The sequence below is a fragment of the Coregonus lavaretus genome, assembly GCF_964263955.1.
Source record: "Coregonus lavaretus genome assembly, chromosome: 23".
NCBI lineage: Eukaryota > Metazoa > Chordata > Actinopteri > Salmoniformes > Salmonidae > Coregonus > Coregonus lavaretus.
Window position 1 is genome coordinate 29,579,882 of NC_140010.1, and position 16,690 is coordinate 29,596,571.

At 44.5% G+C, this 16,690-nt stretch overlaps 1 protein-coding gene across 1 annotated transcript in view; it reads left to right on the forward strand.

Moving 5' to 3' along the window:
* The window catches only part of LOC311150471 (uncharacterized protein), a gene marked incomplete at both ends in the record, with an annotated part of 99,202 nt that overhangs the window by 24,400 nt on the left and 58,112 nt on the right, over positions 1-16,690 (forward strand). Inside the window, one exon of the mRNA XM_084187970.1 lies at positions 7,900-8,020. Within this exon, the coding sequence (XP_084044096.1) occupies positions 7,900-8,020 (121 nt within the window). The remainder of the gene's footprint in view (positions 1-7,899; positions 8,021-16,690) is intronic.

Consider the following 16,690-nt stretch of genomic DNA (forward strand, 5'->3'; position numbering starts at 1 on the left):
ATTTTAAAGGGAAGTTAAAAGTGAGATGGGGAATAGCTAGACATGGCTTTATTTCTTCATATCTTTACAGTGTAACCCACTCACAATCACTTTAAACCTAGATCGCTATTGTCTGAAAAAAGAAATGTATGCACTCACTAACTGTAAGTCGCTCTGGATAAGAGCGTCTGCTAAATGACTAAAATGTAAAATGTATTGAAGCGTTAGGCCTAAGTTCTGTAGTGCCGTGGAAACAGCCCACATTTTTGTTTGTTTGTTTGTATGTTTATGTGCTGGACGTGGTCGTGGTGGTCATGCTAGCTGTTGGCTGACCGGAGCGTATCTGATGGAAACAGATGAAAGCCGAACTCGGCCCTCTCTCGGCCCTCTCTCGGCCAATAGACTGTGGTCTAGCTGAACTCTGCGCCAGATTGGCACCACTGCACACAGCATGCCGGAACTTGGTCTATCCCCCATTTCATCCAGTCTCAAGTGTTTGTTTGTTTGTTTCTAGCTGGAGGGCTGGAGGCATTGAGTGAAATGTAGCTTTGCTTGTGCATTGTTGTCAATTAGCCTTACACTGCTGCTGCTATCACAGCATCTGCATTATAGCAGCCCAAACCCTGATAGGGTATGTGGTGTTGAGATTCTTTGATCCCAACCCTGGTCCAACCCTAGTCCAGCCACAGCCCAGCTTTGGTATGGAGCTCCAGGAAACTCTGGGTTCAGCCCAAGACCTAACCCATGTTAGTGAGGAGGGCTAGGATGCTGTGGGTCCATCCCAGCCCCTCTTCGGTATGCTTTAGGCCTCTTTGACCCAACTTAGCCCCAGAGAAAGACTAGGAGAGAGAGCAGAATGAAAGAGAAAGAGAGAAAGAGAGAGAGAGCACCTTGTTCAGGCTCGCCTACGCTTGACCTCTGGCTGCTCTCTCTCTTCTCCATCCCCATCTCCTTCCCCACCGCTCTCCTCTATTAACTGCTATTAAACGTCCCAGAACACTTCCACTAGAACAGTGTGGTCTTTGAAATACTCACATTCTAAGCTGTATTGTCATTATAAGTGCATGTATTTGTGTACGGGATGTGGCTTTTTTTTATATGACTGAGTGCATCAGAAAGAGTGTGTTTGTGTTTCGACAGTGTGTGTTTACTGTGTTATTACAGACCTGTCTGGGGATCTTTGTTTATTAAATACTTGTCTGAGTGTCTCTTCAGCATTAGCGACTAACTTCATTTGTTTAATGTTACTGGAAGTCACTGTGAGTGTGGTTCAGCTATCAGTGTGTGAGAACAGTTTGGCCTTTCCTAAACAAAGACTTCATTTCAGACCAGAGTATGTCCAACCTCCTCATAAACCCAAGAAACTAGGCCCCTTATAAGTCCCTCTCTCTCTCTCTCACTCTTGCTCTCTCTCTCTCTCTCTCTCTCTCCCTCTCTCACTCAGTATTTCCCCCCCCCCCCCCCCCTCTCTCTCTCTCTCTCTCTCTCTCTCTCTCTCTCTCTCTCTCTCTCTCAATTCAATTCAATTCAATTCAATTTAAGGGCTTTATTGGCATGAGAAACGTATGTTAACATTGCCAAAGCAAGTGAAGTAGATTGTAAACAAAAGTGAAATAAACAATAAATATTAACAGTAAACATTACACTCAGAAGTTCCAAAAGAATAAAGACATTTCAAATGTCATATTATGTATGTATACAGTGTTGTAACAATGTGCAAATAGTTAAAGTACAAATGGGAAAATAGATCAACATAAATATGGGTTGTATTTACAATGGTGTTTGTTCTTCACTGGTTGCCGTTTTCGTGTGGCAACAGGTCACAAATCTTGCTGCTGTGATGGCACACTGTGGCATTTCACCCAGTAGATAAGGGAGTTTATCAAAACTGGGTTTGTTTTCAAATTCTTTGTGGATCTGTGCAATCTGAGGGAAATATGTGTCTCTAATATGGTCATACATTTGGCAGGAGGTTAGGAAGTGCAGCTCAGTTTCCACCTCATTTTGTGGGCAGTGTGCACATAGCCTGTCTTCTCTTGAGAGCTAGGTCTGCCTACGGCAGCCTTTCTCAATAGCAAGGCTATGCTCACTGAGTCTGTACATAGTCAAAGCTTTCCTTAAGTTTGGGTCAGTCACAGTGGTCAGGTACTCTGGCACTGTGTACTCTCTGTTTAGGGCCAAATAGCATTCTAGTTTGCTCAGTTTCTTTGTTAATTCTTTCCAATGTGTCAAGTAATTCTCTTTTTGTTTTCTCATGATTTGTTTGGGTCTAATTGTGTTGTTGTTGTTGCACCAGCACCAGCTTACTTAGGGGACTCTTCTCCAAGTCATCTCTCTGTAGGTGATGGCATTGTTATGAAAGGTTTGGGAGTCGCTTCCTTTTAAGTGGTTATAGAATTTAACTGCTCTTTTCTGGATTTTGATAATTAGCAGGTATCGGCCTAATTTTGCTCTGCATGCTTTATTTGGTGTTTTTTGTTGTACACTGAGGATATTTTTGCAGAATTTTGCATGCAGAGTCTCAATTTGGTGTTTGTCCCATTTTGTGAATCTTGGTTGGTGAGCGGACCCCAGACCTCACAACCATAAAGGGCAATGGGTTCTATAACTGATTCAAGTATTTTTAGCCAGATCCTAATTGTTATGTCGAATTTTATGTTCCTTTTAATGGCGTAGAAGACCCTTCTTGCCTTGTCTCTCAGATCGTTCACAACTTTGTGGAAGTTACCTGTGGCGCTGATGTTTAGGCCGAGGTATGTATAGTTTTTTGTGTGCTCTAGGGCAATGGTGTCTAGAAGGAATTTGTATTTGTGTCCTGGCAACTGGACCTTTTTCGGAACACCATTATTTTTGTTTTACTGAGATTTACTGTCAGGGCCCAGGTCTGACAGAATCTGTGCAGAAGATCTAGGTGCTGCTGTAGGCCCTCCTTGGTTGGTGACAGAAGCACCACATTATCAGCAAACCGTAGACATTTGACTTCAGATTCTGGTAGGGTGAGGCCGTGTGCTGCAGACTGTTCTAGTGCCCTCGCCAATTCCTTGATATATGGATATATGTTGATATATGGATATATGTTGAAGAGGGTGGGGCTTAAACTGCATCCCTGTCTCACCCCACGGCCCTGTGGAAAGAAATGTGTGTGTTTTTTGACAATTTTAACCGCACACTTGTTGTTTGTGTACATGGATTTTATAACGTTGTATGTTTTTCCCCCAACCGCACTATCCATCAATTTGTATAGCAGACCCTCTCTCTCTCTCTCTCTCTCTTTCAGTCTCTTTCTCTCGCTCCTCTCCATCTCTCTCACTCAAGGCTTCTAAACCCATGTATTCCTCTGGGCTCTTAACTCTTAATAGTCATATATCATAGTGACCAGAGTTTAGTGCTGTGGCAAGTGCCAGAAGAGAGTGGAGAAGAATTGTGTGAGTATGTGCTGTAAATGGGGACATGGTCAACAGCACCTCCACACTCGTTTTCAACAACCCTCCACACTCGTTTTCAACAACCCTCCACACTCGTTTTCAACAACCCTCCACATTCGTTGCCAAGGTAACAGTAAGAGTAGACAAGCGTAATCTACTAGGAACTAGACCCAAACAACACTAAAGGAACCCTCCATTTCAAGACCTCAGTGCCCTTCAGTGTTTCAGAGTTTTTCCCTCCCTCCATGTTGTGTGTGTGTGTGTGTGTGTGTGTGTGTGTGCACCAGGTTCCGCAAAGCCACATTTCACTCTTTCCTCCAGCCATGGCCTCTGGGTCTCCCTGTTAGCTTATAGGCTTTACAGCAGCGCCATCATTAGTGAAGTGTGTGTGTGGTGGGAGTGTTCATCTCTATATGTAGTGCGTGCGTGTGTGAATGTCTTGGCCTGAAGATATAGCTTGAAGCTTACATGGCTCAGTAGTTGAGAGGTTCAGGGGCAGGGTATGGTCATAGAGACATCATTAATGAGGGGTGTGTGTGGAGGTTAGGGTTAGATCAATAAGGCCTTTAGGTCTGTATCCAAATCTACTCTATGATGCAGCACATACACACACACACACACACACACACACACACACACACACTCCACCCAGCCCTCGTCCACTGAGTTTGTTTTGATTGCGAGGCAGTTGTTTGCTTTGGAAAATGCATTTATCAAGCTCAATTTAAATGGAGATGTGTGTGTTAGCTAATAGAGATGGAGATCTTTAGAGTGTCAAGCTTGTGTGTGTGTGTGTGTGTGTGTGTGTGCACGTCTGTGTTAGTGGTGAAATGCAAGAGGGTTGAGTGGGAAAAGAAGGAGGGAGAGAGGGAGCTAAATCAAATTGTTTGCTCAATTAGATGTGTCAATGGCCTGAACCGTCTGACCTCACAAACGTGCACACAAGCCGCCCACACATGCCTGCAAGCACACACACACACACACACACACACACACACACACACACACACACACACACACACACACACACACATACACACACACACACACACACACACACACACACACTCTCTCTCATACAATTGCCCATTCACTCCCTTACACACATAAAGGCATCTCCCTCTCTTCACTAGTATTACAATACTCAGTTATATAAACTAGAGCTGACAGATGTTGAGTTGAATCTGATGGACTGGCCATGTAAAAATACTGTATAAGATAAGATGAGATAAGTTAGTACTTTATCTTAACTTATCTTTAATGACGTTTTTTTGCCTATCGAAGAGCATTCAAAAAGCCTACAAAAGTTCAAAAAGGGGCAGTCACTTCCTGGTAACTTTCATGGAGTATTAACAGCCTGACCCAACTCTGCCATACGATATTCAGCCCTGAATTCACACACACACACACACACACACACACACACACACACACACACACACACACACACACACACACACACACACACACACACACACACACACACACACACACACACACACACACACACACACACACACACACACACACTCACTCAATCACACACCAACCCCATCCCATCACCCCCAACCCTCATTGATACCCTATTCTACACTCAAAAATATTCCTGTTTAATTAGCTTTGTTTATCAGAATACAACCACGTCAATACTCCCACCCCCTCCCCAGCCAATAATCCCACCTCCTCCCCAGCCAATAATCCCACCTCCTCCCCCAACCAAGTCATAGCCCAGTCCGACACTCTCTTTACCTTTCAACCCAAGCAAAGGAAGCCATTTGACTTTTCAATTCATAATTGATGTCAGGGGAAGTGGGGATAATTCAGACAGGCTTTTAGACCTGCAGGTGCAATTAGAGAGAGAGACAGAGGGGGAGAGAGGGGGAGGAGAGAGAGAAGTAGGGAGAGGGACACAGAGGGAGAGAGAAAGAGAGAGAGAGGGTAAGCATTAGCAATGCAAAGGAGAGATGAAGAGAAGAGAAGAGAGGGGAGAAGCTAGGGGAGGTTTAACACTTCAATTGCGACTCGGTGAAGTGCTGTTCCATCTAGAGGAAGAGCAGGTACAGATACACCTTATCAAGACGAACTAAGATCACAAACCAGCAATAATCCAGTTCACCTTGGTAATAGGCTTTTATATTTGAATACATCTTAGGTGAACTCACCATACAGGTACACACTATGCACCCAACTCACACACACACACACCCCACCTACACACACACAGTCCTCTATTTCCCTGGGCTCTCCATAAGAGGAATCACCTCACTTTATATTTCCACCTATGGGCTGTACCGGAACTTGAAGAAAAGTCCCATTTGATTCTATGCCAGCACATATGGGAGTTTCTCTACCCAACCCCCCATAGCCCTGTTAAGTCGTTTTGGATCGCTCCACCTGCAGCCTGCTGAATCGCAGCCCTTGGCATTTTTCCTATTTTGTTGCCTTACAACCTGGAATTAAAATAGATTTTTTGGGGGGTTTGTATCATTTGATTTACACAACATGCCTACCACTTTGAAGATGCAAAATATTTTTTCTTGTGAAACAAACAAGAAATAAGACAAAAAAACAAAAAACTTGAACGTGCATAACTATTCACCCCCCCAAAGTCAATACTTTGTAGAGCCACCTTTTGCAGCAATTACAGCTGCAAGTCTCTTGGGGTATGTCTCTATAAGCTTGGCACATCTAGCCACTGGGATTTTTGCCCATTCTTCAAGGCAAAACTGCTCCAGCTCCTTCAAGTTGGAAGGGTTCCGCTAGTGTACAGCAATCTTTAAGTCATACCACAGATTCTCAATTGGATTGAGGTCTGGGCATTGACTAGGCCATTCCAAGACATTTAAATGTTTCCCCTTAAACCACTCTTGCTTTAGCAGTATGCTTAGGGTCATTGTCCTGCTGGAAGGTGAACCTCCGTCCCTGTCTCAAATCTCTGGAAGACTGAAACAGGTTTCCCTCAAGAATTTCCCTGAATTTAGCGCCATCCATCATTCCTTCAATTCTGACCAGTTTCCCAGTCCCTGTCGATGAATAACGGATGGTGTTCTCGGGTGATGAGAGGTGTTGGGTTTGCGCCAGACATAGCGTTTTCCTTGATGGCCAAAAAGCTCAATTTTAGTCTCATCTGACCAGAGTACCTTCTTCCAGATGTTTGGGGAGTCTCCCACATGCCTTTTGGGGAACATCAAACGCGTTTGCTTATTTTTTTTTTTTCTGGCCACTCTTCCGTAAAGCCCAGCTCTGTGGAGTGTACGGCTTAAAGTGGTCCTATGGACAGGTACTCCAATCTCCGCTGTGGAGCTTTGCAGCTCCTTCAGGGTTAAATTTGGTCTCTTTGTTGCCTCTTTGATTAATGCCCTCCTTGCCTGGTCCCTGAGATTTGGTGGGCGGCCTTCTCTTGGCAGGTTTGTTGTGGTGCCATATTCTTTCAATTTTTTTTATAATGGATGTAATGGTGCTCCGTGGGATGTTCAAAGTTTCAATATTTTTTTTATAACCCAACCCTGATCTGTACTTCTCCACAACTTTGTCCCTGACCTGTTTGGAGAGCTCCTTGGTCTTCATGGTGCCGCTTGCTTGGTGGTGCCCCTTGCTTAGTGGTGTTGCAGACTCTGGGGCCTTTCAGAACAGGTGTATATATACTGAGATCATGTGACAGATCATGAGATACTTAGATTGCACACAGGTGGAATTTATTTAAATAATTATGTGACTTCTGAAGGTAATTGGTTGCACCAGATCTTATTTAGGGGCTTCATAGCAAAGGGGGTGAATACATGTGAACGCACCACTTTTCCGTTATTTATTTTTTAGAATTTTGTGAAACAAGTTATTTTTTTCATTTCAATTCACCAATTTGGACTATTTTGTGTATGTCCATTACATGAAATCCAAATAAAAATCAATTTAAATTACAGGTTGTAATGCAATAAAATAGGAAAAAGGGGGATGAATACTTTTGCAAGGCACTGTATACACACACACACACACACACACACACAGACAGACAGACACATACACATACACACACTCAGCACTTACAGCACCTCTCCTTCAGTCGTAAAAAGAGACCAGAACTGCTCATACAGTACAGTACCAGCACCTCTCCTGTAATGTATGGTGATTTAGGGTGGGCTTCTCTGAGAAGGCAGCGTTGATGACAATGTGCTGGACAAACTGTTCTCATCACTTTGAGTGGATCCAAAGTGCTTTTGTTCTACTTTGAATTTTAAAACAGACTTGAAGGGCTGAGTTGGAAAATTTCATTAATATTTTAGCGGAGACATGATCATTTACACTACAGTGTTATGCACTTTGATTGTTTGGGTTTTGATGCATATTGAATGAGGGTTGGTTGTTTGTAGACATATAATCCCGATTGTAAAGTTATTATTGGCCGTGTTCAACAAGCGAACGATCAATTACATCTCTCTCTCTTTCTCTCTCTATCGCTCTCCCTCCCCCCCTCCCCCTATATCCCCTCTCTCTCCAGTTATACAGGCAGAGTGGTGGGGAATGGTCTCCAGGCCCAGAAGCAGAACCCAGAGGTCAAAGTTCGCAGCCCAAACCCCGAACTGGCCGAGGTGAAGGAGAGGCTGGAGCGCCTCAACCAGGTAGGCCCTACCTCCAGCCTCACGCCGTTACCATGGTTATACTAACACAAAAGCGTATCACTGCTGAGTTGGCTATAGGCACATATAGCACAAACAGATCTGGGACCAGGCGAAGGTGAAGGTGGTTGATACTCAACAGGTTTATACTCTTATCATTCAGTTCCCATGTGAGAGGATGGGTATTAAAACATGTGTAAAGAAACATATTTTTGTTGTGTATTCGGTGTGTCGTACTAGTATACTTTCAAACTGAACGCTCTCTAAAGGTACAGTGCATAACTAGTCCCCTAGTGATTTCTACAGATATACCTACATTCTGTGGAAGTGGGGCGAGAGTATTGTAGGTGGATCCATGTCTCCTACAACAGTGTTCCACCAATGAGAGCAGAGCAGATTCTTACTGGACTGTACTGTAATCTAACCTCAGGGCAGTTGTTGAAGAGGAGCGGAGGAATGTGTGAAACTTGATACAGATGCTACAATCTACTGTATTCTATCAACTGTATTATCCTATGTTACATATTGTATTATATAGGACAGGTTCTGACCTGGTTGGGGCATGTTCATTATAGGGAAAACTGGAGAAAACGGTTTGGTCTTATTGGATTGCTTCTGGTTATACTGTAGTCCGTTTCAGTCCGTTTGATTCTGTTATGTGATTATTGAACACACCGTGACATGACATCTGAGGCATAGTATTTTATTAGCTGACCTCTGCTTTACTGTGTTTCTCTCTTAAACCAACATTGTTTTGGGAGCAAACGATAAATGAGAGAGATGGAAAGATAGACAGAGAGTGAGAAAAAATGAGAGACAGAGAGAGAAAGCCAGACATTGGGCGAGAGCGACACTCAGAGAGCAAAAGGTCAGTAGTGAGTGACGGCCAGGCGGAGATGACACAGTGCAGCTTCCAAATGACACTGTTGTTATGTAGATGAGGATTAGGTCCTGAAAAGGCCCCAGTATAAAGGACCCATTAACCAGGGGTCCCTAGGGGCCATTTGAGGGGACAAACGGGACAGATTCTGTTGCGCCGCTGCCCACCAGGCCTTTTGTAGCCCTGCATTCGATACCCTCAGACACACACTGCCTATCTCTCTCCTTTTATCTCTCTCTCCCTCGTTCACTTTGTCCCCTCCTTTCTCATCCTCCTTCTATCACTGTCCCTCTCTCTCTTCATCTGTTTTATGCCCCTCTCTCTTTTCTCTCACTCTCTGTGTTCTTCTCTTCTCTCTCTGTCTCTCCCCTCTCTCTTACTTCTTTACTGTCCATCATCTCACCTTCTCTCCTGCCTTCTCCCATTCTCTCTCTATGTCTATCACTCTCTCTCTCTCTCTCTCTCTCTCTCTCTTTCTCTCTCTCTCTCTCTCTCTCTCTCTCTCTCTCTCTCTCTCTCTCTCTCTCTCTCTCTCTCTCTCTCTCTCTCTCTATATATATATATATATATATATATATATATATATATATATATATATATATATATATATATATATATAATCTAACTCACTCTCTCTTGTTCTTCCTCTCTGTCTCTCTACTTGTCTGTCCATCCTCCTATCACTGAGCGGTCACCGATGTCTCCTCTGATTGACAACGGTGACTTCCCCCGGCAATGCATTCTGGGGTGGCAAGGGGTCGTTGCCATGGCAACCCATGATAGCGCCACGATGCTGTTGACATTTAAAGAGATTAAAGAAATTCTACCTTGATTCTTCTAGTGAGAGAGCCCAGAGGAATACATGGGTTTAGAAGTCCTGATTGACAGATATGGAGAGGAGCGAGAGAAAAGGAGAGAGAGAGAAAGAGAGAAAGACTGAGAAAGAGAGAGACATAGAGAGCGAGAGGGAGAGAGCGAGAGAAAGAGAGAGAGAGAGAGAGCGAGAGAGAGGGAAAGAGAGAGAGAGAGAGAAATATATATATAGAGAGAGAATTGAATTGAGAGAGAGAGAGAGAGAGCGAGGAGGTGCTGGGCTTCAGTGTTTACTCCAGATAAGAGCACAGGCAGGGTCACCCTGTTTAATCTGCCCATAGCCACTTTCCAGGATTCACTCAGCATGGATAAACACACATGCTCGGGCACGGACACACACACACACACACACACACATTTACGCACGCACACACACAGAAACACACACACATGCGAGAGGAGAGACACATGTGTTTGCACACACACACATGCTCGGGAACGGACACACATGCACACCTGCACACACACACACACACACACACACACACACACACACACACACTGACATTTACAAGCCTGTCCATATCTGAGATGTTTGAGTAATTATCATAATGCAACCTGTAGGGCTGTGTGTATTGCTAAGAGGATTGTACAGAGCGGTGCTCTGAAGTGACGGTGTCTGTAACCTCCAGACCTCCACATGACATTCTCCTATTAGAGCCCACTGAGTTGGCATCAGCTGGCATCACAGGGGGCACTGTTGGCACTGTTTACACCCAGTGTACTGATACACATTATGACATACTCCATACAAGAGCTCAGTATTACACTGGCACTGCCATTGGGGGGGTGGAGGTTGGACTGTAAGGTACTATGGGGTTTTATATGGGTAGGAAAACACATACACACACTATCACACACACTCTTTCTTACACACCACACAAACACACGTACTCTCAGAGGAGCGTCCGCAGCGGCGGAGGCAAGCACTGAGCCTTCTAATCTCCTGACCCCACATATAAAGGTCCATTGAATGCCTCGCCCTTTCCAGCCCTCCTCTCTCTCTCTCTCTTTCTCTCTCTCTCTGAGGATCATCCCCTTCTCCCCTCTCTCTCTCACTCTCTCTCTCACCTTCTCTCTTGTCTGTAGATCATCTCCCTCTCTCTCCCTCTCCTCTCCCCTCCACTCAGTAAATACAGCTAATGTCTTTGGAAGCAGCTCTGAGAGGGTTCTGATTGCAGGCCACCAGCCCAGCTGTTTTTGGGTGGAGATGCGTTCACAATGCTCTATCTGTCTCCCTATAGCAGCATTACGATGTTAATGTGTGTCCCTCCCTGCCTGTCGCCAGTACGCTTCATTGGGAAGTGGAACACACATACACACACATGCATGTGTGAGCAAACGCACAGATACACACACACACACACACACACACACACAGTATGGGGATGAGCGAGGTTGGTGAAAGCAGTGCTTAGTGAGATGGACTGGGATGAAAGGATGGGATAGGTCTGTGTATTGACTCCAAGGCTCAGACAAGAAAGGGAGAGGTCTGTTAGCTATATGAATGATTAATAGACTACTGGCCAGGCCTACTGTCTGCTGGGTCTCCTCAAAATTGGATCTACTATCTATTGGCCTATGGCTCATTCAATTCTTAACTCCTAGGTCCACAATATATAGCACACATTTGAGTACAGAGAGCAATTATCTCTTCATCAATCAGTCAGTTTATCAGGGTAACTAAACTGAAAGTTACATATAGCAGTTCTCTTCTCGTGTAGTTGTGCAGTTGATTGGAGTATGGTGCTTGTAATTACACCATCGTTTTGGGTTTTATTTCTGTATGGCCGACATACTGAATACTGTATAAAGGCTAAACATAGTTAAGCCTAGGTCACACTGACTGAACAAAAAGTCTGCCACAGTAAATGATCGTATTGTTATTAAACATTTTATTATAGTAAACCCCAAATGCCTTGAGGCCCGAGATGAGACAAATAGACTGTAACGTTAGTTACACTTAATGATTGAGCTAGCCTTTACAGTACAACTGGTGCTTCTGAAACACTGCAGCCCCATAGTGGATCATATGAGACATTCACTGGCTCCTTTTTAAACTGGAGAGGTACTGGGAGTTCAAAGGTCTCCGAAACTATCTGCATCTCTGATGTACCCTCCCGGTGGGTTATTGGAGACGCACAAAAACAGACAATATTTCACTCTCCGTTTTTATCCACCGTCGACGTGTTGTGTGTTTGTGTGTTTTAATAAACCTCAGTGGGAGTATATTAGAGCCCTCCTTCATTTCGTTATGTTATTTGTCTGTTCCAACGCCTGAAGCAGTGGCATGTGCGTATATATTCTTTTATTTTCATAAAGTTAATATTCTGTTGCTCAGAGCAGCAGCAGGTAGGCAGTGTGTATTGAAGCCAAGAGCGGCTTGTGTGGGTTTTGGGATCGTGAATAGGCAATTAGCAGTGAGGGCGTCAGCACTCGTTATCAAAAAGATATCCCGATTTCACTTGTTTGTGTCTGATTTTAGAATTGTTAAAATCTCAGTTGTATACTGAACAAAAATATAAATGCAACATGCAACAATTTCAACGATTTAACTGAGTTACAGTTCATATAAGGAAATCAGTCAACTGAAATAAATAAATTAGGCCCTAATCTATGGATTTCACATGACTGGGCAGGGGCTCAGCCCTGGGTGGGCCTGGAAGGGCATAGGCCCACCCACTAACCCTAACCCTAACCCAGCCAATCAGGATTAGTTTTCCCCCACAAAAGGGCTTTATTACAGACAGAAATACTCCTCAGTTTCATCAGCTGTCTGGGTGGCTAGTCTCAGACGATCCTGCAGGTGAAGAAGCTGGATGTGGTGGTCCTGGGCTGGCGTGGTTACTCGTAGTCTGTGGTTGTGTGGCCGGTTGGATGTACTACATTCCTGCAGCAGGCATGCCAATTGCACGCTCCCTCAAATCTTGAGACATCTGTGGCATTGTGTTGTGTGACCAAACTGAGTGACCATTTATTGTCCCCAGCACAAGGTGCAACTGTGTAATGATAATGTGGTTTAATCAGCTTCTTGATATGCCACACCTGTCAGGTGGATGGATTATCTTGGCAAAGGAGAAATGCTCACTAACAGGGATGTAAACAAATTTGTTCACAACATTTGAGAGAAAATAAGCTTTTTGTTCGTATGGAACATTTCTGGGATCTTTTATTTCAGCTCATGTTGCGTTTATATTTCTGTTCAGTATATAAGCGGTTTGTTCTAGTGTGAGGTTTGCCATCTGTGCTTATTAAATGCCACTTATAAACTGGGTGATTCGAGCCCTGAATGCTGATTGGTATATCATACCGTATACCACGGGTATGACAAAACATTTATTTTTACTGTTCTAATTACGTTGGTAACCAGTTTATAATAGCAATAAGGCACCTCTGGGGTTTGTGGTATATGGCCAATACACCACGGTTAAGGGCTGTATCCAGGCACTCCGTGTTGCGTCTCGCATAAGGACAGCCCTTAGCCGTGGTATATTGGCCATATACCACACCCCCTCATGCCTTATTGCTTAATTAGACATCATAGAAAGGGATAGAGAGATTGGGATGAAGTGAGATAAACAAACACACACCCGATCAGGGTTTAAACCAAGATCACCTGTGCAAGTCTTCAGGTGTCAGTCAAGCTTACTCATCACGCGAGCTAGCAAAGTTCACACACACACACACACACACACACACACACACACACACACACACACACACACACACACACACACACACACCACACACACATTAACCCCCACCCCCCCACACAGAGGAATAGTCAGCAATATATCAAGCCTCATTAGAAGGTGTAGAGATAAAAGCAGAGAGCCAGCTCCTCTTCATATTCCCAGCCTGCCTAGGGTCTGAATAGAAGACACCCAGAGGGGCGACCATAACCCCCCTGTCCCCTCATCACCCCCTCAGTGACCGCCCGGCGGTATTCCATGTCAGGGGCCCCTTGGAATCCCGGCCTCAGGGAATACCGACACTCTGTTTGAAGTCCGGCCTGAAATCTATAGCCTGCTGCGGACAGGAGCAGAGAGCAGAGCATGTATTATTAACAGGGATACTTCGGGATTTTGGCAAAAAGGCCCTTTATCTACTTCCCCAGAGTCAGATGAACTCGTGGATACCATTTTTATGTCTCTGCGTGCGGTTTGAAGGAAGTTGCTAACTAGCGCTAGTGCAATTGCTAACTAGCGTTAGCACAATTACTGGAAGTCTATGGGTATCTAGCAGATACCCATAGACTTCCAGTCATTGTGCTAGCGCTAGTTAGCATTGACTCGTGAAACTACCTCTAACTTCCTTCATACTGGACACAGAGACATAAAAATGGTATCCACAAGTTTATCTGACTCTGGGGAAGTAGACAAACGGCCTCATTGCCAAAATCCCGAAGTATCCCTTTAACCCCGGTGTCTTGGCTAAATCCCAATGTGGGTCTCATACTACCATGGTTAGCTAAATCATCCACAGCTTCCTTCTATCCTCTGGGGTCGTATGTATCTAACGTCTCAGAGTAGGAGTGCTGATTTAGGATCAGTTTAGCCTTTTAGATCACAATGAATAAGAATGCATAGACAGGGGGGAACTGATCACTTGATATACTGCCCCTGCTCCAAGTCTTTCTACTGTAGCAGTGTTAACTTGTCCCTGGTGGCCCCCTGGCCAAATTAGAGTGTATTACATAGCATTCATCCACTGAGCCAACATTAAATCTAATTACACACACCCACACATGCACACACACGGAAAATATTATTCTGTTGGCCGTCTGTCTCTGGTCAGGCTTCCACACACACACTACACACACACACACACACACACACGTTTCCTTTTTATCATGGAGACAGTGGCGTCAGGGCAATAGAATCTGTCCCTGAGCAAATGGAGAGAATGTGAGAATAGATGAGGGAAGCAAAGGAAGAAAGGACTTCTGCAGACTTTCTTATTATTGTCTTATTATTCCCTTTTTATCCTTCTCTCCTTCTACCCTTTCTTCCACTCGTTTCTTTGGTGGGACAAACCGGGCCCTTCCCTGCTTCTGATGAGGTGATGGTGCTGCTGAAGTTGTCAGGGCGGGCCTGTCACACACACGCATACACAACCAGGTCACCTGTCATACAAGTCAGTATTCGACGTCCATCCATGTCTGAGGACGTCGGGAGATAACGTGGAAACCGGCCACTAGGGGCAACAGTGAGCGCTGTTACCTTCAAGTAGGTTTCTGTTTTGCTAGTGCGTTGTGAACGTGGATGGTGGATGGGCTAAGCTTCTGCCTCTGTCTCTGTGTGTGTGTGTATAATTAGATTTAATCCAGCGAAAGAAAGTTGTTTTTAGATTTTTGTTTTAAGCCTATCCCAAACCTTAACCCTTACCTTAACCATTCTGAGTTAATGCATAAACTTAACACTAACCTTAACAATTCTGAGTTAATGCCTAAACTTAACCTTAAACACTTTGAAATTTGACGTTTGCAACAAATTTGAAATTGGATGTTTGAGAAACATGGATGAACGTCTAATTCTGACGTGAGACTGTTAGAGCTAGTTGTGCACACACACACACACACTTTATGTGGGAAGTTCAGATCACTCACCCTGTTGAAATACCAGTCATGACTTTAGTATGTCTGTAGAACTACAGCCTGACTCCCTGCTCTGCCATTGTCCCTGTGATGTGGGGTTGGAAACCCCTCCCACTGCTGTTCTCTATCCTCACTGTGTGGAATAGGGCCTGCTTTGTCCTGCTACCTGCTGAGCCTGGTCACAATATCAATATTCTCTGCCCGTTTCTCATAAAAAACTGGAATGTGTGTCTTTAGCCCCCTGCTGGGGTGCTTTAGAGTGATTTACACACACACACACACTTGCATTAGCATGCACACACACACGAGCACATACACACGAGTAAACACATACACACAAGCGCGCGCACACACACACATACACACATCGAGTCAGCATCTTTCTCTGTCAGTCCCCTCCTCTCACCATGTAAACTCTTCTTAAGAAGGGGATTGGTAACTCCTGGCAACGCAGTCTTCAGTCTGAATAGGATAAACACACTCACACACACACACACATACATTTCTCCGGAGCTGCCTGTTCATCTCAGACTAAAGAATGTTTTGGAAGAAAAGATAGATGGAGAGGGGGAGGGGGGGGCAGAGAGTGAATGAGAATATATTGCATATTTGTGAGGAGTTAGCGCTAAATTGAAAGCCCTTATGAGACTAAATACCTGATTTGTCCTCAGATGCCAGGGTATTTCTACTGGGGGGAGAGAGACAGACTGACATGTTTTTTGTTTCCACTCTCCTTCCCTCCCTTACCCCCCTTTGGGCCCTTCTTTTCTCCTCTCCTCCTTTTCTTCTCCTCTTCTCCTTATCTCTCTCTCTCTCTCCTCTCTTCCCACCATTCTCTTTCCCTCCTCTATGTGTTGGTCGTCATGGTAGCCATGGTGGAGTGCAGAGCAACAGGACAGGCAACTTTTATGGCATATAAAAGCGATTATGTCCACTATGCCATGTCATAGACTGGCCCTAGATACACTGGCTGTCTAGGACTGGCACAATTATCATATATTAGGGATGTCAAAGCAAATGTCCAAATATGCATTATGATGCATTACAAGATCAAGACATTAAAAAAAAAATACAAATATGACAATAACCTTTCTCATTTGCATGACAATTAATCATTACACCAAATTCCATAATCGTCACAGCCCTACAGTGAGGGAAAAAAGTCTGACCATACATAGGGGGTACCCTACCCCTATAACCCCGACACGGCCAGGGAGAGGAGAGAGGAGGGCTGGATGGGGCCCCTTTCCTCCCCTATAACCTACAGTGAGGGAAAAAAGGTATTTGATCCCCTGCTGATTTTGTACGTTTGCCCACTGACAAA